The sequence below is a fragment of the Geotrypetes seraphini genome, chromosome 5 (assembly GCF_902459505.1).
Source record: "Geotrypetes seraphini chromosome 5, aGeoSer1.1, whole genome shotgun sequence".
NCBI lineage: Eukaryota > Metazoa > Chordata > Amphibia > Gymnophiona > Dermophiidae > Geotrypetes > Geotrypetes seraphini.
In genome coordinates this window covers 267270211-267289768 of record NC_047088.1, presented here as the reverse complement: position 1 = coordinate 267289768, position 19558 = coordinate 267270211, and the positions used below count along the sequence as shown (strand labels likewise).

The 19558-nt window shown below is 41.7% G+C and overlaps 1 protein-coding gene across 4 annotated transcripts in view; it reads left to right on the top strand.

Moving 5' to 3' along the window:
• Positions 1–19558, top strand: part of SPEG (striated muscle enriched protein kinase) — a 543710-nt gene that overhangs the window by 349487 nt on the left and 174665 nt on the right. For all 4 annotated transcript variants that reach the window (XM_033947131.1, XM_033947130.1, XM_033947129.1 and 1 more), the window contains 3 exons: positions 13547–13573; positions 14292–14444; positions 16680–16722. In XM_033947131.1, the coding sequence (XP_033803022.1) occupies positions 13547–13573; positions 14292–14444; positions 16680–16722 (223 nt within the window). The remainder of the gene's footprint in view (positions 1–13546; positions 13574–14291; positions 14445–16679; positions 16723–19558) is intronic.

The following is a 19558-nucleotide window of genomic DNA, read 5'->3' as shown; positions in this document are numbered from 1 at the left end:
ACCAGAAAAGTATTACATTACATTACATTACGAGATTTCTATTCCGCCATTACCTTGCGGTTCAAGGTGGATTACAAAAGAATTATAAATGGTGGGTTATAATGGAAGATCATTTGTCATTTCTAGAGAGGTAAAGAGTAGGTCGGGTAGTTTCTGTGTGGCGGGAAGAGGGAGGGAGGAAGGACGGTATATTTAATTTAATTTTAATTTAATTTAATTATTATATGCCGCTAATAACCGTGAGGTTTCGAAGCAGTTTACAGAAAATATACATTAAGGAATACAATAAAATAAAATAAGTAAGATAGGTACTTAGAAATTCCCTTACTGTCCCGAAGGCTCACAATCTAACTAAAGCACCTGAGAAGAACAATTAGTAAATAGTATAGAATTAAAAATAAAGTGGTAAAATAAGATTAGAAACATCCTAACAAGAATACATTGATCTCTCTTCAGCTACACTTTTAAAGCAAAATGTACATCCCTAACAATACAATGGAAAAAAACTAAAATTAAATAAAAATAAAAATATAAAAGTCCGTTAGACAATAGAATTCTAAAGAAATTTGAAATGAAGAAAATAAACTTTAGAATTTCTAACAAGAAGTGTATACGAAAGCTCTTTGTTAGTGTTTGTAACAGTGGACATGAGATTTAATTATAAGATTTGCGCTGAATGTTCTCTTGCTTTGAGTCTGAGTCACGATGTAAGACATTTTCCTCTCAGCCGCTGCCAGACAGGTGAAGGTGGTCAGAGACGGGTCTGATGCAGGTTCTGGAGCTTCTATTAATATTGAGGCAGTCGTCATGAGAGTTTCCAGAGCAATGAGACACCTGCCAAAAATAGGGACCCAGAATGTGACCTCCGAAGAGGGATGTCCGGATGAGGCCACTGAGGCCAAGTGGGCCCAAGACAGCAGGGCCAAAAGCCGGGATGACAAGAGGCTTGGTCATTGCAGACACAGGCACTGACTTCCATACAGGGTTCAGAAAAAGGAAGTGGGCTCAGAGGAACAACCAAACACAGAACCAGTGGAGGAGGCAATGACACACCAGGAGCAACACTCAGCACCCCAGTCCTCTCCCGTTTCCTCCATATGGCTCCCCGGTCCTGAAGCCAAACCAGCACTCCAGACCCTGCCATATCCAGGCTCACCGCCAGTTCCTCCTCCCGCTCCAGTACAATCCAGCAAGCACATCCGGATAGTGGATCTTGCGGAAAGCTCCCTCCAGCTCCTGCAACTGCAGGCTGTCGACAGTAGCGTGGCATCTGCGCTGCCCTAGCTTCAGGAGCCCGGCTCGATCGTAGCTTCCGGCTGCCCACCCAGGATCCGCCTCTTCCTTCTTCACTCCCAAATAGGGGCAAATTGCAGCATGCAGTCATCGGCACACAGGAGCAAAGGATTCAGACCAGGTCTTCCACAACCTCAACCAGGACAAGGTCTCAGTCCGGTCTCTCCCAGCCGCCACCATAAAGTGGTATATGTGATGCTAGGACTGTTTCAGGAATTTCTTGAAGAGTATAGTTTTTATTTATTTTCTGAACATCTTGTAGTCTGGGATAGTTATCAGTAGACTGGAGATCTGGTTATCTAGTTTTGCTGCTTGAGTGGCTAGGAGGCCATCGTATAGTTTTTTCCGTTTTACTTCTTTGATCGGGGAGTGTGTGAATGGGGTGTGTGCTTTTCTATGTCTGATTGAGGTGGTTTGGATGAGGCGGTTGTTCAGGTAGGTTGGGCTGTCTCCATTAAAGGTTTTAAATAACATACAGTAGAATTTAAATAGTATTCTTTATTGGATTGGTAGCCAGTGTGAGCTGATGTATGCTTCTGTAATATAGTCGTGTTTCCTCAATGAGTAGATGAGTCTCAGAGATGTATTTTGGATTGTTTGTAGTTGTTTAATCATCATAGCAGGGCAGGGGAGGTAGAGGATGTTGCAATAATCTAGTAGACCTAGGATTAGGGATTGTACTATAAGATGGAATTGTGTTCTTTCAAAGAAATTCCGGACTTGTCTTAGGTTTCTCATAACTCCGAAGGATTTCTGTATTGTTTTATTTATTTGCGGTTGCATGGTGCAGCATCTGTCTATAGTCATTCCTAGTAGTTTTATGGTGGTTTGAATGGGATAGTTGATTGAGTTGATTTCTATATTGGTTATGGTTGGGACTTTGTCATTTTCGAGGAGGATGAATTTAGTTTTGTCTGGATTGAGTTTCAGTTTGTGATCTTTCATCCAGATTGCTACTGTTTCTAGTGTTCGGTGTAGTGCGTTTGTCATGGCGGTCTTTGGTTGATCAAAAGGTATGAGAATGGTAATGTCATCTGCATAACTATAGGTGGTTATGCCTAGATTATCCAGGTATGTTCCGAGAGAGACAGTGTATAGGTTGAAGAGAGTAGGGGATAGTGGGGATCCTTGTGGTACGCCCCAGGGGTTGGACCAAGGTTCAGATTTTTTTTTATCTGATTTTACTCTGTATGTTCTGGATTTTAGGAAGCCTTCAAACCAAGAGTATACTTTATCCGAGATACCTTTGCGTCCAAAATTTGCAGTAGGATGTTATGGTCTACCAGGTCAAATGCTGCTGTCAGGTCCAGTTGTATGAGAAGCATTTTTTTTTTCCTGTGCTGAGGTGTTGTCTGGCTGTGTCAATAAGGGAGCCTAATAATGTCTCTGTGCTGAAGTTGGTTCTAAAGCCAGATTGCATGGGGTGAAGTATGTTATGGTCTTCTAGATAGTTGGTGAGGAGTTTGGCTACTAGTCCTTCTGTTAGTTCGACACATAGGAGGTATTGAGGCAATGGGTCTGTAGTTGGATGATTGGTCTGTTAGTCCTTTTGGATCTTTTTGGTTTGGGGTGATGATGATTTCGCTGAGGTCAGTTGGGAAAATGCTGTCTGTGAGCATGGTTTGTATCCATTGCAGAAGTAGAGTACGGAATTTTGCACTGGAGGTTGTAAGGAGATATGAAAGGCAGTGGTTGAGGTCACAGGATGCGTGGCTGTACTTTTTGTAATTTATTGAGTTCGTACCATTGTATGTTGGGGAATTGAGACCATGTTCTGTCTGCTGCAGTTGATCCTTTTTCTGTGAGATGAATTGTGAGTTCATTTGGGTGGGATGGGGTACAATTGAGGGTGGTGCTGGCATTTGTAATTTTGCTCTTGAAGTGTTCTGCTAAGAGGGTGGCTGAGGGGGGTGGGGTATTGTTAGTGGTCATCTAGGGTTTGGTGTCTGTTAGATCTTTTAATATTTGGAATAGTTTTTTGGTATCTTGGGTTTCTGTGCCTATTAGATTTGTGAAGTGTGTTTTTCTCTTGTCCTTTAGTAGTAATTTGTATTGTTTCTTAATTTTTTTCCAGGCGGTTTTCGTGTGATCTAGGTTAGTTTTTCTCCATTTTCTTTCTAGTCGTCTGCATTGTCTTTTAAATAGGAGTAGTTTGTTGTCAAACCATTGGTCTGATCTTCTGCTGGTTCTAGTTTTGGTTTGTAGTGGGGCTAGTTCATCAAGGAGATGAAGTCCTTGGGGTTGCAGTCCTGGATTGTTTCATCCATTTTTGTCCACTCTTTATGACTGAGAGCACTCAGGCTTTTTCTTCCGTGGGGATAGTGCTTTCAGTCATAAAGAGTGGAGTTTAAGTTTACTACTACTATTTATTACCCACTTTCACTTGATTTAATCTATTTTTGTCCAGTGAGCCTTGAAGATGTACGCAGGCAGCTAGAAAAATTAAAAACTGACAAATCCCCGGGTCCGGACAGAATCCATCCAAGGGTTCTGAAGGAACTAAAGGAGGAGATAGCGGAACTACTGCAGCAAATTTGCAATCTATCACTGAAAATAGGTGTGATCCCGGAGGATTGGAAGATAGCCAACGTTACGCCCATCTTTAAAAAGGGATCAAGAGGTGACCCGGGAAACTACAGACCAGTGAGTCTGACCTCCGTTCCAAGGAAAATGGTGGAAGCACTGATAAAAGACAACATTGATGAACATTTTGAAAGAAACAAACTTCTGATAACCAGCCAACATGGTTTCTGCAAGGGGAGATCGTGCCTAACGAACTTATTGAACTTCTTCGAAGGAATTAACAAACGGATGGACAGAGGAGACCCCATAGACATCATATATCTAGATTTCCAAAAAGCCTTTGACAAGGTGCCCCATGAACGCCTACTCCGGAAACTGAAGAATCATGGGGTGGAAGGAGACGTACATAGATGGATCGGAAACTAGTTGGCGGGTAGGAAAAAGAGGGTAGGAGTGAAGGGCCACTACTCGGACTGGAGGAGGGTCATGAGTGGTGTCCCACAGGGCTCGGTGCTTGGGCCGCTGCTATTTAATATATTTATAAATGATCTAGAAGCAGGGACGAAGTGTGAGATAATAAATTTGCGGACGACACAAAACTATTTAGTGGAGCTCGGACTAAAGAGGACTGCGAAGAATTGCAAAGGGACTTGAACAAACTAGGGGAATGGGCGACGAGATGGCAGATGAAGTTCAACGTTGAGAAATATAAAGTACTACATGTGGGAAGCAGAAACCCGAGGTACAGCTAAACGATGGGAGGGATGTTATTGAAGGAGAGTACCCAAGAAAGGGACTTGGGGGTAATGGTGGACATGACAATGAAGCCGACGGCACAGTGCGCAGCGGCCGCAAAGAGAGCGAATAGAATGCTAGGTATAATCAAGAAGGGTATTACTACCAGAACGAAAGAAGTTATCCTGCCGTTGTATCGGGTGATAGTGTGTCCTCATCTGGAGTACTGCGTCCAATATTGGTCGCCATACCTTAAGAAGGATATGGCGTTACTCGAGAGGGTTCAGAGGAGAGCGACACATCTGATAAAAGGTATGGAAAACCTTTTATATGCTGAGAGACTGGAGAAACTGGGACTCTTTTCCCTGGAGAAGAGGAGACTTAGAGGGGATATGATAGAGACTTACAAGATCATGAAGGGCATAGAGAGAGTAGAGAGGGACAGATTCTTCAAACTTTCGAAAAATAAGAGAACAAGAGGGCATTCGGAAAAGTTGAAAGGGGGCAGATTCAGAACGAATGCTAAGAAGTTTTTCTTTACCCAACGTGTGGTGGACACCTGGAATGCACTTCCAGAGGGCGTAATAGGGCAGAGTACGGTACTGGGGTTCAAGAAAGGATTGGACAATTTCCTGCTGGAAAAAGGGATACAGGGGTATAGATAGAGGATTACTGCACAGGTCCTGGACCTGTTGGGCCACCGCATGAGCGGACTGCTGGGCACGATGGATCTCAGGTCTGACCCAGTGGAGGCATTGCTTATGTTCTTATGTTCTATGTTCTTATGGATTTAGGAGTGGTTTTGTTCTTAGTCCAGTTGATGTTGAAGGTGTATGTGTAGTGGTCTGACTGCAGGACAGGGAACTCAAAGAAGTGAAAAGCCTTCCAGGATCCTTAGCTACCAGGAATGCCAGACAAATACTCACTATAATTAGGGAAGAAGCAAAGATTTTGAACCCTGATGCTATTATCCACCTCGGAACAAATGACCTAGCCAACAATAACCTACCTGCAGCACAGAAAGCTTTTTGGGAGTTGGGGGGGAGGGGTTAAAACCTTTTGTAAAGAATTGTAGCTTTTTCAGAAGTACTGCCTATTTATGGAAAGGGAGAGGAAAGAGTACAAAATACTGAGAACTTCAATAGGTGGCTCAAAGCCTGGTGTCTTCAAGAAGGCTTTAGGTACATAGGAGGATGGGGCAACGCATGGAAAAACAAGAGACTATATTGTAATGATGGGCTGCACCTTACCATGGCAGGAAAAAGAATCCTAGCTGAGAAATTTAGGCAATATGTTTTTAGGCATTTAAACTAGAAGGTGGGGGTGGCATATGTATGGAGATTACTTCCGGTGGCCACCCCCAACAAAAGACAAGATTTGATGATGATAAATATAGCAATGAAAACAACAATATTATTAATTCATTTCCGAGCAATGCAACAGGAAATGAGATGAATTAGAAACTATACAAAATATGAGATTGCTACGGAATAGTAGCTGGAAAGCAATAACCACAAATGCTCACAGTCTAAACAACAAAAATCAGGATCTGCAAGCCCTGATGTTAGAGGCAGGCTATCACAGAGACATGGTTCAGTGATTCCCATGGATTGGATCCCAACATACCGGCTATAATCTTTATAGGAAGGACAGAGATGGTTGAAAAGGTGGAGGAGTAGCTCTCTATGTATAGACAGATATCCAAGCAACTGAAATGCAGGGGGCCTGGGGAAAGAAAGAAATGATATGAATTGTTTTGTAAAGAGAAGATGGAACTTCTGTCCACTTGGGTGTTGTCTACAGACCTCTGACTCAATCACAGCAAATTAGGAAATAAAGGAGACATGCTGTTGCTGGGTGATTTCAACCTGCCGTATGCGGACTGGAAAGTTCCATCTGTGGAATTGTAAAGAAGGAGAGAGATCATAGATGTCTTTCAAGGGGCTCTGCTAAGAGAAATGGTGACGGAACCCACGAGGGAAAAAGCGATACTAGATCTGGTGATCTCAAATGGTGAAAGTGTCTCTAATGTCCGAGTGGGGGCCTACCTGGGAAGTTTCAAGTTTCAAGTTCAAGTTTATTTAGATTTGATAAATCGCTTATCTATAATTTACTAAGCGAGTTACAATAAAATATAAAATAAACATACAATTCAACATACTGCTTAAAATGAGTTCATCATACAGTTTGGTTTGATATAACAGCTGAAGAGGAGGATGACCACACAAAACTCAAAGTCCTGGATTTCAAATGTGTGGACTTTAGTAGAATGGGAGAATACCTGAAGAAAGCTGACTGGATGGGAAGACATAAGGGAAGTGGAAAAACAGAGATCCAAGTTGAAAAGTGCAGTAAATAGAGCTACTGACCTTTATGAGAATAAGGAAACCGATATGGTTCTCCAATCTAGAAGTGGAAAAAATAAAGGCAAAAGAATTGATGTTCATGAAATATTAAAAAAAACTCAAGAAGAGGAGTATAAAAAGGAATATCGTATCAAACTGAAAGAAGAGAGAGATAAATCTGGTGAAAGCACAAGTGGAAGAGCAAATAGCTATAAATATAAAAAACGGAGACAAAATTTTTTTCAGGTATATTAGTGAAAGGAGGAAGACAAAAAATGGAATTGCGAAACTGAAAGAAGGTACGAACCGCTATGTGGAAAGTGATGAGGAAAAAGCAAATGTGCAAACAAATACCTCTTTTCGGTGTTCAAAGAAGAAAAACATGAAGAAGGACCACAATTGGTCAGCAAAGTTACACCTGAGAATAGAGTCGATACTGTACCATTCACGGAAGAAAGTTTTTATGAACAACTTGAAAAACTGAAGGTGGACAAAGCTATGGGACTAGACGGGATCCATCCCAGAATACTGAGGGAGCTCAGAGAGGGCTTAAAGAGACGGGAGAGGTTCCACTGGACTGGAAAAAAGTGGATGTGATCCCTCTTCACAAAAGTGATTTCAGAGATGAAGCAGGAAACTACAGGCCAGTAAGCCTCACTCCAGTTATTGGAAATATAATGGAAATGTTGCTGAAGGAAAGGATAGTGAAATTCTTAGAATCTAAGGAATTACAAGATCCGAGGTAACATGGATTTACTACAGGTAAATCGTACCAAACAAATCTGATTGTATTCTTTGATTGGGTGACCAGAGAATTGGATCAAGGATGTGCACTAGATGTAATTTACTTAGATTTCAGCAAAGCCTTTGACATAGTTCCTCATAGGAGGCTCTTAAACAAACTCCATGGACTGAAGTTAGGGCCCAAAGTGGTGAACTGGATTAGAAACTGGTTGATGGACAGATGCCTGAGGGGAGTGGTAAATGGAATTCACTCAGTGGAGGGTCAGATGAGTAGTGGAGTGCCTCAAGGGTCAGTGCTGGAACCGATTTTGTTCAATATGTTTGTAAGCGACATTGCTGAAGAGTTAGAAGGTAAGGTTAGCCTTTTAGCGGATGATACTAAGATTTGTAACAGAATGGACACCCCGGAGGGAGTGGAAAACATGAAAAAGGATCTGCAAAAGTTAGAAGAATGGTCTAGCATCTGGCAACAAAAAATTCAATGCGAAGAAGTGCAGAGTGATGCACTTAGGGGGTAGAAACTCAAAGGAACTGTATGTGCTGGGAGGTGAGAGGCTGATAAGCACAGATGGAGAGAGGGACCTTGGGGTGATTGTGTCTGAGGATCTAAAGGAATCTAAACAGTGTGATAAGGTGGTGGCTGAAGCCAGAATGATGCTAGGCTGTATAGAAAGAGGAGTAACCAGCAGAAGAAGGAAGGTTTTGATGCCCCTGTAAAGGTCATTGGTGAGGCCACACTTGGATTATTGTGTTCAGTTTTGGAGGCCATATCTAGTGAAGGCTATAAAAAGTCTTGAAGCAGTTCAGAAAAAGGTGATGAAAATGGTAAGGGGTTTGAACATAAAGAAGTATGAGAAGAGACTGGAAGACTTAAATATGTATACTCTGGAGGAGAGGAGGGACAGGGGAGATATGATACAAACATTTAAATACTTGAAAGGTATTAATATAGAACCAAATCTTTTCCCAGAGAAGAAAAAATGGTAAAACTAGAGGGCATAATTTGAGGTTACAGGGAGGAAGACTTAGGAGCAATGTTAGCAAATTCTTCTTCACGGAGAGGGTGGTAGATGCCTGGAATGCCCTCCCAAGGGAAGTGGTGGAGAGGAAAACGGTGATGGAATTCAAAAAATAAAGAATAAAAATAGAGGATCGCTAATTAGAAAATGAAGGATGCAAATTAAAGAACTAAGGCCAGTATTGGACAGACCTGCCCGGTCTGTGTCCCATATATGGTGATTCGGTATAGGATGGGCTGGGGTGGGCATAAATAGGAACTCCCCTAATATGGAACATGAGTATGTTACTGGACAGACTTTACGGTAGATATCCTACAAACAAGGGGATGGTTGGATAGGCTGGAGTGAGCTTGGACAGCAACTTCAGCATTTGGAACCTAGGACAATACCAGACTTTACAGTCTATGGCCCATAAATATCAAAGAAGAGACAAGTTAATTTAATCATGTATTTTTTAATGGGTATAACTTATGGGCAGACTGGATGGATCGCCCAAGTCTTTATCTGCTGCAATTTACTATGTTACTACGTAGAACATGTGTAACCAACAAAGGTCATTCTGGTCACCCATCAACATCGTGCACACAAAAACACATTGACAGGAAGGATGCTTTGATTAGAGAAGACTGACAGATAAAAGTATCTCAATTGACTGCAAATTTGGATATCAGCTATGGATCTGCATTTACCATAATGCATGATGACTTGGGATACAGCAAAGTCTGCATATGATGTGCTCCCAAACAGCTTACTGATCTGCACAAGCAACAGCGTGTGGAAGTTGTGACCCAGTTCTGAGATGGTATGAAGAAGATCTGAGTATTCTTGAGAGAATTGTCATCGACAAAGAGACATTGGTGTATTGCTGCGATCCGGAGAGCAACAGACTAAGCATGATGAAGTAAAGGAAGCAGTGCTCACATGGCTTTGGGAGCAGCTGCAAAATTTATTTTCAGGAATGCAGAAGCTAGTTGTATGATACAACAAATGTGTCGTCTTGCATGGGGACTAGGTGGAAAAGTGGTATGTTCAGCATTCCTGCAGGGAGATCCCTCCAAATGAGTACAGAGTATAAAAGATCCTACAGCCAATTCCTACCTCATCTATGGAACTGACTACCCACACAGATCAGGTCGCTAGATTCACTAATGACCTTCCACAGAGCAGTAAAGACCTTCCTCTTCCGCCAATCGGGTCATTCAAAACTGCCTCCTGTCGCAACCCGGGCTCCTGGTAAGCGCAGAAAGCCTGGTTCACAGTGACTGATACTTCTCCCAGCGCGTTCCCTCCAACTAGGGGATCCTTCAGGCTCCCTAGGCAGCGGCCTAGGGTGAAAACATCAGGTAAACTGACCACAGTAAAAGCAGGCAAGGAAAATCACACACATCCAGAAAGGTCAAAAATAAAGATAAACTTATATTCCTGACCCTGAGTCAAGTTGCGCTGATATTATCAATATGCTGTAATACTTTCCAACACATTCTTTCAGAAACCAAAGCATGCACTGCTGGGCCAACCTGGCCACACTGGCTTCATAAACATTAGAATGATTCTTATTTCAAAAAGTCAAAAGGAAAAAAAACCCTACAAAACCAGAATGGTGGCTGGACTTCAGTCTCTGCAATTCAGTCCTCTTCACCAGCTTTAAAAGAGTAAAGATAAGTTCAGCAATACTCTCCTCATATGAAGGAGCAGTTGAGAAAAATACACAAAGTTCTTGTTGCATGAAAATAACACCTTTTCAAAACGAAAGTAAACTGCCAAAGTTGGAACTCCGACACAGACTGACTGCAGCTAGGGAACTTATACCAAACCTACATTCCCTGCAGTAGCTTATCACCAGATAATTAACCTCCAGCTGTGTGGAGAGGAGAGCAAGCAAAAGGCTCCGTAGTTTGCAAATGTTCAAACAGTTCAAGGCAACAAACAGTGTGAAAGAATTCTTCAGAGCCTAGCTCTGGTAAGTTAGACAATTCTGCTGTACACAAAATAAACTCAGCCCCCAAAGCTTTCACAAAAACAGGTAAGAAAAAGTATTATAACACTTCCAACCTTTCAGCTTGTGTCCATGGCTTCCAACCTCTCATTGGGAATACTTGGCATACCAATATCCATGGGTTCACAGCTTTCCAACTGTTTCTCACTGGTGGGTTCAGACATCTCTGACATGTCCACCATCTCATAGTCTGGTCCCAGTTCTGCAGCATTCAGCTGGGGAGTTGAGTTATGCTGCCTCTCAGGCTCACGTTCTCAGCCTTTCTGCTCCTCCTCCTCTCTGGGTCTCAGCTGCCTCATTTTAACTGGCTCCAAGCCACCCCCCCCCTGCTCTGAAGAGGGGGAAGGGAGAAAGCTCCCTCTGCAGCTGTGTCTGCTCACATAACAGAGTAGACACCGAAGAGGGAGTGGAAAATATGAAAAAGGATCTGCAAAAGTTAGAGGAATGGTCTAATGCCTGGCAACTAAAATTCAATGCAAAGAAATTCAGAGTAATGTATTTGGGGATTAATAATAGGAAGGAACCGTATATGCTGGGAGGAGAAAAGTGAAAAAACAGTGTGACAAGGCAGTGGCTGCTGCCAGAAGGATGCTGGGCTGTATAAAGAGAGGCGTAGTCAGTAGAAGGAAGAAGGTGTACAGGTCATTGGTAAGGCCCCCACTTGGAGTATTGTGTTCAATTTTGGAGACCGTATCTGGCGAAGGACATAAGAAGACTTGAGGCGGTCCAGAGGAGGGCGATGAAAATGATAGGAGGCTTGCACCAGAAGACATATGAGGAGAGACTGGAAGCCCTGAATATGTATACCCTAGAGGAAAGGAGAGACAGGGGAGATATGATTCAGACGTTCAAATACTTGATGGGTATTAACGTAAACAAAATCTTTTTCAGAGAAAGGAAAATGGTAAAACCAGAGGACATAATTTGAGGTTGAGGGGTGGTAGATTCAAAGACAATGTTAGGAAATTCTACTTTACGGAGAGGGTGGTGGATGCCTGGAATGCGCTCCCGAGAGAGGTGGTGGAGAGTAAAACTGTGACTGAGTTCAAAGAAGCGTGGAATAGAAACATAGAAACATAGAAAAAGCGGCAGAAAAGGGCTATAGCCCACCAAGTCTGCCCATTCCAAGTATCCCCCCCCTGAATTTACTCCCTTAAAGATCCCATGTGAGTATCCCATTTTTTCTTAAAATCCGTTACGCTACTGGCCTTTATCACCTGGGGTGGGAGTCTGTTCCAATGATCCACCACTCTTTCGGTGAAGAAGTACTTCCTGGGATCGCCATGAAACTTCCCTCCCCTGATTTTCAGCGGATGCCCTCTGGTGGTTGAGGGTCCCATGAGCCAGAAGATATCATCTTCTGACTCGATGCGTCCCGTGATGTACTTATACGTTTCAATCATATCTCCCCGTTCATAGAAACATAGAAAAAGCGGCAGAATGAACACAAAGGATCTAGAATCAGAAAATAAGATTAAATATTGAACTAAGGCCAGTACTGGGCAAACTTGCATGGTCTGTGTCTGTATATGGCCATTTGGTGGGGGATGGGCTGGGGAGGGCTTCAATGGCTGGGAGGGTGTAGATGGGCTGGAGTAAGTCTTAACAGAGATTTCGGCAGTTGGAACCCAAGCACAGTACAGGGTAAAGCTTTGGATTCTTGCCCAGAAATAGCTAAGAAGAAAAAATTAAAAATTTAAATTGAATCAGGTTGGGCAGACTGGATGGACCATTCGGGTATTTATCTGCCGTCATCTACTATGTTACTATGTTACTATGTAACAGCGTCCTGCTAGTTCTCTGCTTTCTGGGAGATGTAGTTTCCTGGCTCCTGAGGTCTTAAGAGATCTAACAGCAGGATTGGAAGAGTGACCTGCAGCTGGCCTGAACTCTCCCTGGCAGTCACTGTCTGTCTCAACCATCTTGGTGCAAGGGAGGTCAGCGCTATCATACTCAGCAGAACCAACCTTATGAGCTCTCCTGCATAGGGGCTTACTGCTCTTCCTAGTTAATCCTGTGACGAAGCTTCTCCTAGTACTCTTTGCTATGATCAGTCTGGTCTCTAGAATAAGCTCAGTTATTGTCTACTGTAACCTATTTGTTGTCATGACTAGTCTGTTTTCAAACGAATGTGAATGTCTACTTGTAACCCGTTCTGAGCTTCTGGGAGAACAGGATAGAAATCGAAATAAATAAATTGCTCACAGTTACTTCTATTAAAGGTATTAAATATATTTTGCCTTACCCTCGTTTTTCAGGAAGTTGAATCAGAGGATAAATCAGGCATGGAACAGGAAATGACTGGCAAGATCATAAGGCAATTCCCACTTCAGGGGCTGCACCAGCAAGTGTGTGTCCTTCTGACTTTGTTAAAACCTAAACAGGAACACATCCATTGCTGGTCCAGTGGGAAGTGGGAAGAAATGTATGCCTTATTGAAGCCCAGAATATAACTAAGCTCTGGTTTCTCCCTTGACTGTGCAGCAAATATAGCACTGTAGTAGGTCTCCAGCCTCACCTCCTAAGAGTTGTAGGTTCAATTCCCTTTAGCCCTGAGAGCCATTGTACTTTAGCGTGGCTTTGGAGAAATTATGCCAGTTGTTAAGAATGGTAATGTGGTCTCCAGACCCGGAAAAGATTTCTCTGCTGAGGGTCATATTAAATGTCAAACTGTGAAATGTGCACTGAGAATTGGACTCAACTTTAGCTACCAGCTGATTTCATACAGGCCTCCTTTGACAGAATCTGACAAGCTATGTGGGTAACATTTAGGTTGAGAGTCTCTGTCAGGTTATGTCAGCCTTGATCGGTTCCCTCTGCTCCCTAGTTTGTTATACATGAACATTTTTGGCCCCTTTTCTGTTTCTAACGTACTGTTCTTTTCTTTGCAGGCCAGTTGGTGTGATGGCTTATTTATGGTAAGGATGCATCCTAACTCAGATTGGGAAATCAACATACCTGACATAATTCATGCCAAAGAATGTTGCTCTAACAGTTTGTACGCCTGTTGTTATACTGGAGACAATATGTAAATTGCTCAAATGGATGCAAATATCATGGGAAGCTTTGTACCAACCATCAAAACCAAATTATATGGCACCTGCCATAGAGAATCTGCTCACAGAGATTTGTGCTTTTATCAGACACAACATGAGTAGTTTTGAAAATTCATTGTCACTGCCCAATTCAGGGAAAACATTTTCGATTCGATTTGGCCTACTGAATTGATTTTTCAATTCACTTTTCCCGCCTAATAGGGTGTTTTACCAAAATGTTCTGGCCTCTTCACCCACCCCAGCCCCATGCCGGTGCTGCAGTGTAAGCAAAAAATACTTCTCCTTTGTTAAGGCATAGCTCATGCTCGCTGTCTAACACCAGCTCTGGTAGGACACACATCACAAAACAGAAATTAAATTATTTTTTCTAAAAAAAAAGAAATCCTGTTTCCACCACCTCCCTCACAGTTGCCCAAGGCCAAATATTCAGCATATCTCAAAGAAGAGCAAACCCAGCTTTCTCCCTCAACTTGTCCCAGGTCCATGCTCTCCACAGAGCTTCCCATAACTACTTCAAGCAGACTATTTTGGGTGCACTAATTTCTCTGTTTCTATCCCACTCTTTTTTTTTCTCTGCTAGCCTGACTGGGGTCTCTCCATTTGTGGGTGAAAATGATAAGACCACCTTGTTAAACATTCGGAATTATAACGTGGCATTTGAGGAGAAGATGTTTGCTGGTCTGACCAGAGAGGCAAAAGGCTTTATCATCAAAGTGCTAGTGACTGACAGACTGTGAGTACTGATCTATCAAACAAGTGCTGAGGTTTGGTTGTTATTAGTAAATCTTCAGAAGATCAATAGGTTACAGATTATAAAAGTTTATGAAGATACAAATTAGTAACAGTAAGATAAAGTAATAAACACATTGGTCGATACTAATTTTAGATTAGCTCACATTTTTCATTTATAGCTCAAATTAAGTTCAAATCACTTACCTGTAGCTGGTGTTCTTCATGGACAGCACGATGAATTTTCTTACAATTGGGTGATGTCATTCAATTATTCAAAATGCTGCAGTAAGACTTATTTATGGCTTGAAAAAGTATGATCATGTACAGTATCTCATTTCTATCGAGACTTGCACTGGCTGCCAGTGGAGATACGGTTATCTTCAGACTGAGTACTAGCAAGGATTTGGGCCGTTTAAGAAGTGTCCATATGGTAGAATTGTATACTGAAAGACACAAGAACTGAAACCCAATGATATGGAATTCTATAAAATTGTGATATATAGAAATAAAATTGTAATAACCTGACTTGGAAGGTCAAAGAGTACATAGAGATATGGAAATGTAGTCATAGTGTTATAACAGAACATAACAACGGATTGCTAGACCGCATAGCTGTGAAGTTCAATGTGATTTACAAAAGATTAATAGGGAATCTAATTAGCTATAAACCTAGAAAACAGGAATGTTTTTAATTCTTTTCTAATAAGAGTGGGATGAAAATATAAGTTGTTGAAAATCCTTATTATAGGAAGAATGTTTATGTTTTTATATGCATTTATTCATAATTACATTCTGATTGGGTTTGTATGTATAATGTACTCTGCTATGAACATATGAACTGCCTATAGCAGCAGTGCAGGAGATTTTAAAATTGAATCACAACTCAGATTTTTCCCATTTCCTCCACAATTCTTTCTGTTCATTTGTTGATCTTCTTTTTCTATGGAAAATGTCTCTTTTGTTTGCTCAGCAGTCCCTAAGCTGAATTTCTATCCAATGACTGAGAGCTGGTCTCATCCATGTAGAGGCAAATGTAAAAGTCTGTGTAAAGCAAGCTCTTGGCCTCAGCAGGACAAGGGTAGTCAGTAATATTCAAGAGGAGAAGCTCACCTCAAATTGTCAAATGCATGGATTTCAAATGTTGATGCGACATGTGCTGCTTTGTCCAACCTTAAGTCCTCAAGGTGACAGATTGGTCTTGGGTTCCTCATCAACAATATGTTGTCTATTTTTTTATAAAAATTAGATTTTTGCAAATGCATCAAGATAACAAAGTCCCAGCATCAAAACAACATATTCCTTAAGAATACAATAATGCAACAGCCACTGTAAACAAACATAAGCAAAGATTGGTGTCTAACAACATTGGAAGAAACTCAGCTCTCATAAAGCATATCTTGGTGCATGGTATTTTCCAAATTTACTCACTCATCCATCTGCCCACTTATGCGATCCATTGTCACTTCTTACACACTTATACTCTCCTAAATCCCGGTCAAGCCTCCGAGCACATACAATAGCATTGCAAAGATGTATCATGTTTCCAACTTTATTTATAATTTGATATACCAAGTCCAGAAACTTTTTCCACAGCTGTTTAAACTTGTAACATTGTTTCTCTATCTTGTGACTATGTTATAGATCAGGGATGTCAAAGTCCCTCCTTGAGGGCCACAATCCAGTCGGGTTTTCAATGAATATGCATGAGATCTATTTGCATGCACTGCTTTCATTGTATGCTAATAGATCTCATGCATATTCATTGGGGAAATCCTGAAAAGCCGATTGGATTGCGGCCCTCGAGGAGGGACTTTGACACCCCTGTTATAGAGTGAAGTTTGTGTTGAATGCAGTACTGCCAGGGTGTGGTTTCTTCCTCAGTCCAGTATTTCAAAATTGCCTTTTTGACCATCAATGTGGAGATATATATATATATGAATTGGCATTGTGGTTTGGCCATATTTTGTTCCAAAAGCTAACTTTGATCTCCAAATAATAATCCCCCATAATCCCAATCCACTGAACATTTTATAACAGAGGACACTAATTGTAAGGCATCTCTCCAAAGAGTCTGTTTGGGAACATTTATGTTGTCTATTTGGTGTAGCCTAGTTGTTTCTACCCATGCCCTCCTATCATGAGCTGGGGTTTAGATATTCTCAACTCCTTACCTCGAGCCCTGTCCTGCTAGTTAGTGTCCCTTTCATTCAGAGTTTTCTCATTCTTTGATTTGCAGGAGACCCAGTGCAGAAGAGACACTGGAACACCCCTGGATGAAGGTGGGTTTGTCTGCCTGTCTAGGCATGTATGAAAGGAAACTCCAGCATGAGAAGGCATAGGATGAAGCTCAGGAATAAATCTAAGGAAATACTTTTTTACAGAAAGGATGGTAGTTGCATAGAATAGTCTCTCAGTAGAGGTGTCTGAATTCAAGAAAGCGTGGGGTAGGCACGTGGGATTTCTTAGGGAGAGGAGGCGATAGAGGATGCTGTGGATGGGCAGACTGAAAGGCCTTTATCTGCCATCATGTTTCTATGAAAGAACAGAGTACTGTACATCAGTTCTTAATTGTGCTTCATCAGGATATTGCCACTACTGTGTTGAGGAAGCTCTGCACAGAATTACCATGGGGGATATCCCATGCACCCATGACAGGGTTAGGATCTGGCAATGGAACACTATGTAGAGAGAAGCCCAGGATTTAACTAAAATTATGCATGATGACAAACTCCCCTCTTATGCCAGAAAATGATGATCTTTCTTTGCAAAGTTAAAGTTAACAGATAACTAAACAATAATAAATATGTTAGTGAGTGATATCAGTAGCTGAAAGAATGATATGCATTGGTGATGTGTGATATGTACGGAGTCCTCCATCTACATTCCTGCTAGCGAGGAATGCTGTTTCATAAAAACATAAGAATAGCCTTACTGGGTCAGACAGTAGCCTGTCCTCATGGTGGCCAATCCAGTTACTAGTACCTAACAAAATCCCAAATAGTAGCAACACTCCCTGCTAGTAACTGTAACACTTCCCCCCTCTTAGGCCTCTCACCTTCCCCCTTTACACCTAACTCTTTAATCTCTCCACTGTAGTTCCTCTCTCATCCTTCTTCCTGTAAACCGTGCCGAGCTCCGCATTCGTGGAGATGGTGCGGTATATAAACCCAAGGTTTAGTTTAGTTTAGTTTAGTATCTAGGGCAAGCAGTGGCTTCCCCCATGCCTGTCTCAATAACAGACTATGGACTTTTCCTCCAGGAAATTGTCCAAATCTTTCTTAAAATCAGCTACGCTAATACAATACAATACTATTTTTTATTTGTATACTGCCAATACCTCTTAAAAATTCATAAACAATAAAATATTAGGTGCTTGGAAAGTTCCCTAACTGTCTAACTGGCTCACAATCTAGCACCTGTACAATCAATAACAATAAGGATGAAAAAAGAGATCAAATAAATACATAATCAGAACCCCAGAAAGATAAAACTAAAAACAAATAACTAAGTTAGACCAAAATAAAGATAAACAAACAATTAAAACTAGCCACATTTCGAATCATTCAGTTCTAAGTCTGTAGAAATTTGTCTTTTCATCGTCTGAGATATGGAGTAAAAGTAATTTTCATGGCATATTGAAACAACACAGCAAGAGCAATGGTCTCCTCCAGATTCCCCCATAGACTCATCACTAGAACAGGCAGCTGCATCAGCATCGCAGGGAGATAATGTTCAACAGCCAAAAGCAGAGTAGGGCCCATCCACTGCCCAGACCTTGAAATCCTCAGCCATAATGCCAGAAATGCCACCAGTGAATCTCCATCACCCTTCAAAAATGGCACAAAAAAATGGCAAGAGGGGCTCAAACCAGGGCCCGGTCCAGGTGCTTGAAAACTGTAAACTCCACAGCAGGACCGACGACGAAGGTAATCTCCACAAAACAGCCAACAGGCAGTCGAAAGCATGAAATCAGCTCCAATTTCAGTCCCCAACCAGCAGGAGAGGAGAAAATCAACTGCGACTCCCTCCATGTCTCACTCTCACAGGCAGAACGGCCTCAGCTGAAAAAACGCTAGCGATCACCCTCTGGCAAAGTTCAAATGACCCAGAAAACAATAGTATTTTCTCAGACCATTACAGAAGGTAAAAATTATATCTTTAAAGCAAAAAAGGCTTAATAATAAAACAAATTAGAAAGCGAGGCCTACGCAGCAGACAGAAACTGGTCAGATTTCCTAGACACATGACCTAGACAAACTCTACAAACTGTCTCCCATACCTGTTATAAGCTGCCAGCATTAGATTCCGCACCCACCTCATGCGGTGGATTAGTTACATATTCACAGAGGGTCAATTTCCACAAGAACACACCAAAATCATCATAACCACTATTCTGAAAGACCAAAAGGGAGCAACAGATCAGCCATCCAATTACAGACCTATAGCCTCAATACTGCTATACGTCAAACTAATGGAAGGCCTCATAGCAAAACTTCTCACCAAATACTTAGAAAACCACAGCATACTTCACCCCTCACAATCAGGCTTCAGAGGCAACTACAGTACAGAAACACTACTAGTCTCTCTCCTAGACACAACCGAACAACATCTAAGCAAAGGCAAAAAAATGCTACTCATACAACTCGATCTCACAGCGGCATTCGACCTAGTAGATCACAACATCCTACTACAAAAACTGAAGACAATAGAAATCACAGGCAAAGTCTACAATTGGTTTGAAGGATTGCTCCGCTCAAGAAGATACAGAGTAAAAGCAAACAATGAACAATCAGAATCCTGGAATAACCCTTGCGGAGTCCTCCAAGGCTCCCCACTATCACCAACTTTTATATAGCCACACTTGGCACATGCTTAGACAAACTAGGCATAACGTCATACAGCTACAAAAACGATATCATCATCCTCCTGCCTTTTGACCAAACCACCCCCAACACAATGAATAAACTACACATTGCACTAGAAATGGATGAGAGACCAGAAATTAAAACTGAACCAAGAGAAAACCAAATTCTTACTTCTAGAAAGAAACAAAATCCCCAACCATAACAAACCTAGAAATAAACTCCATCACTTATCCCTTACAATGCAACCTAA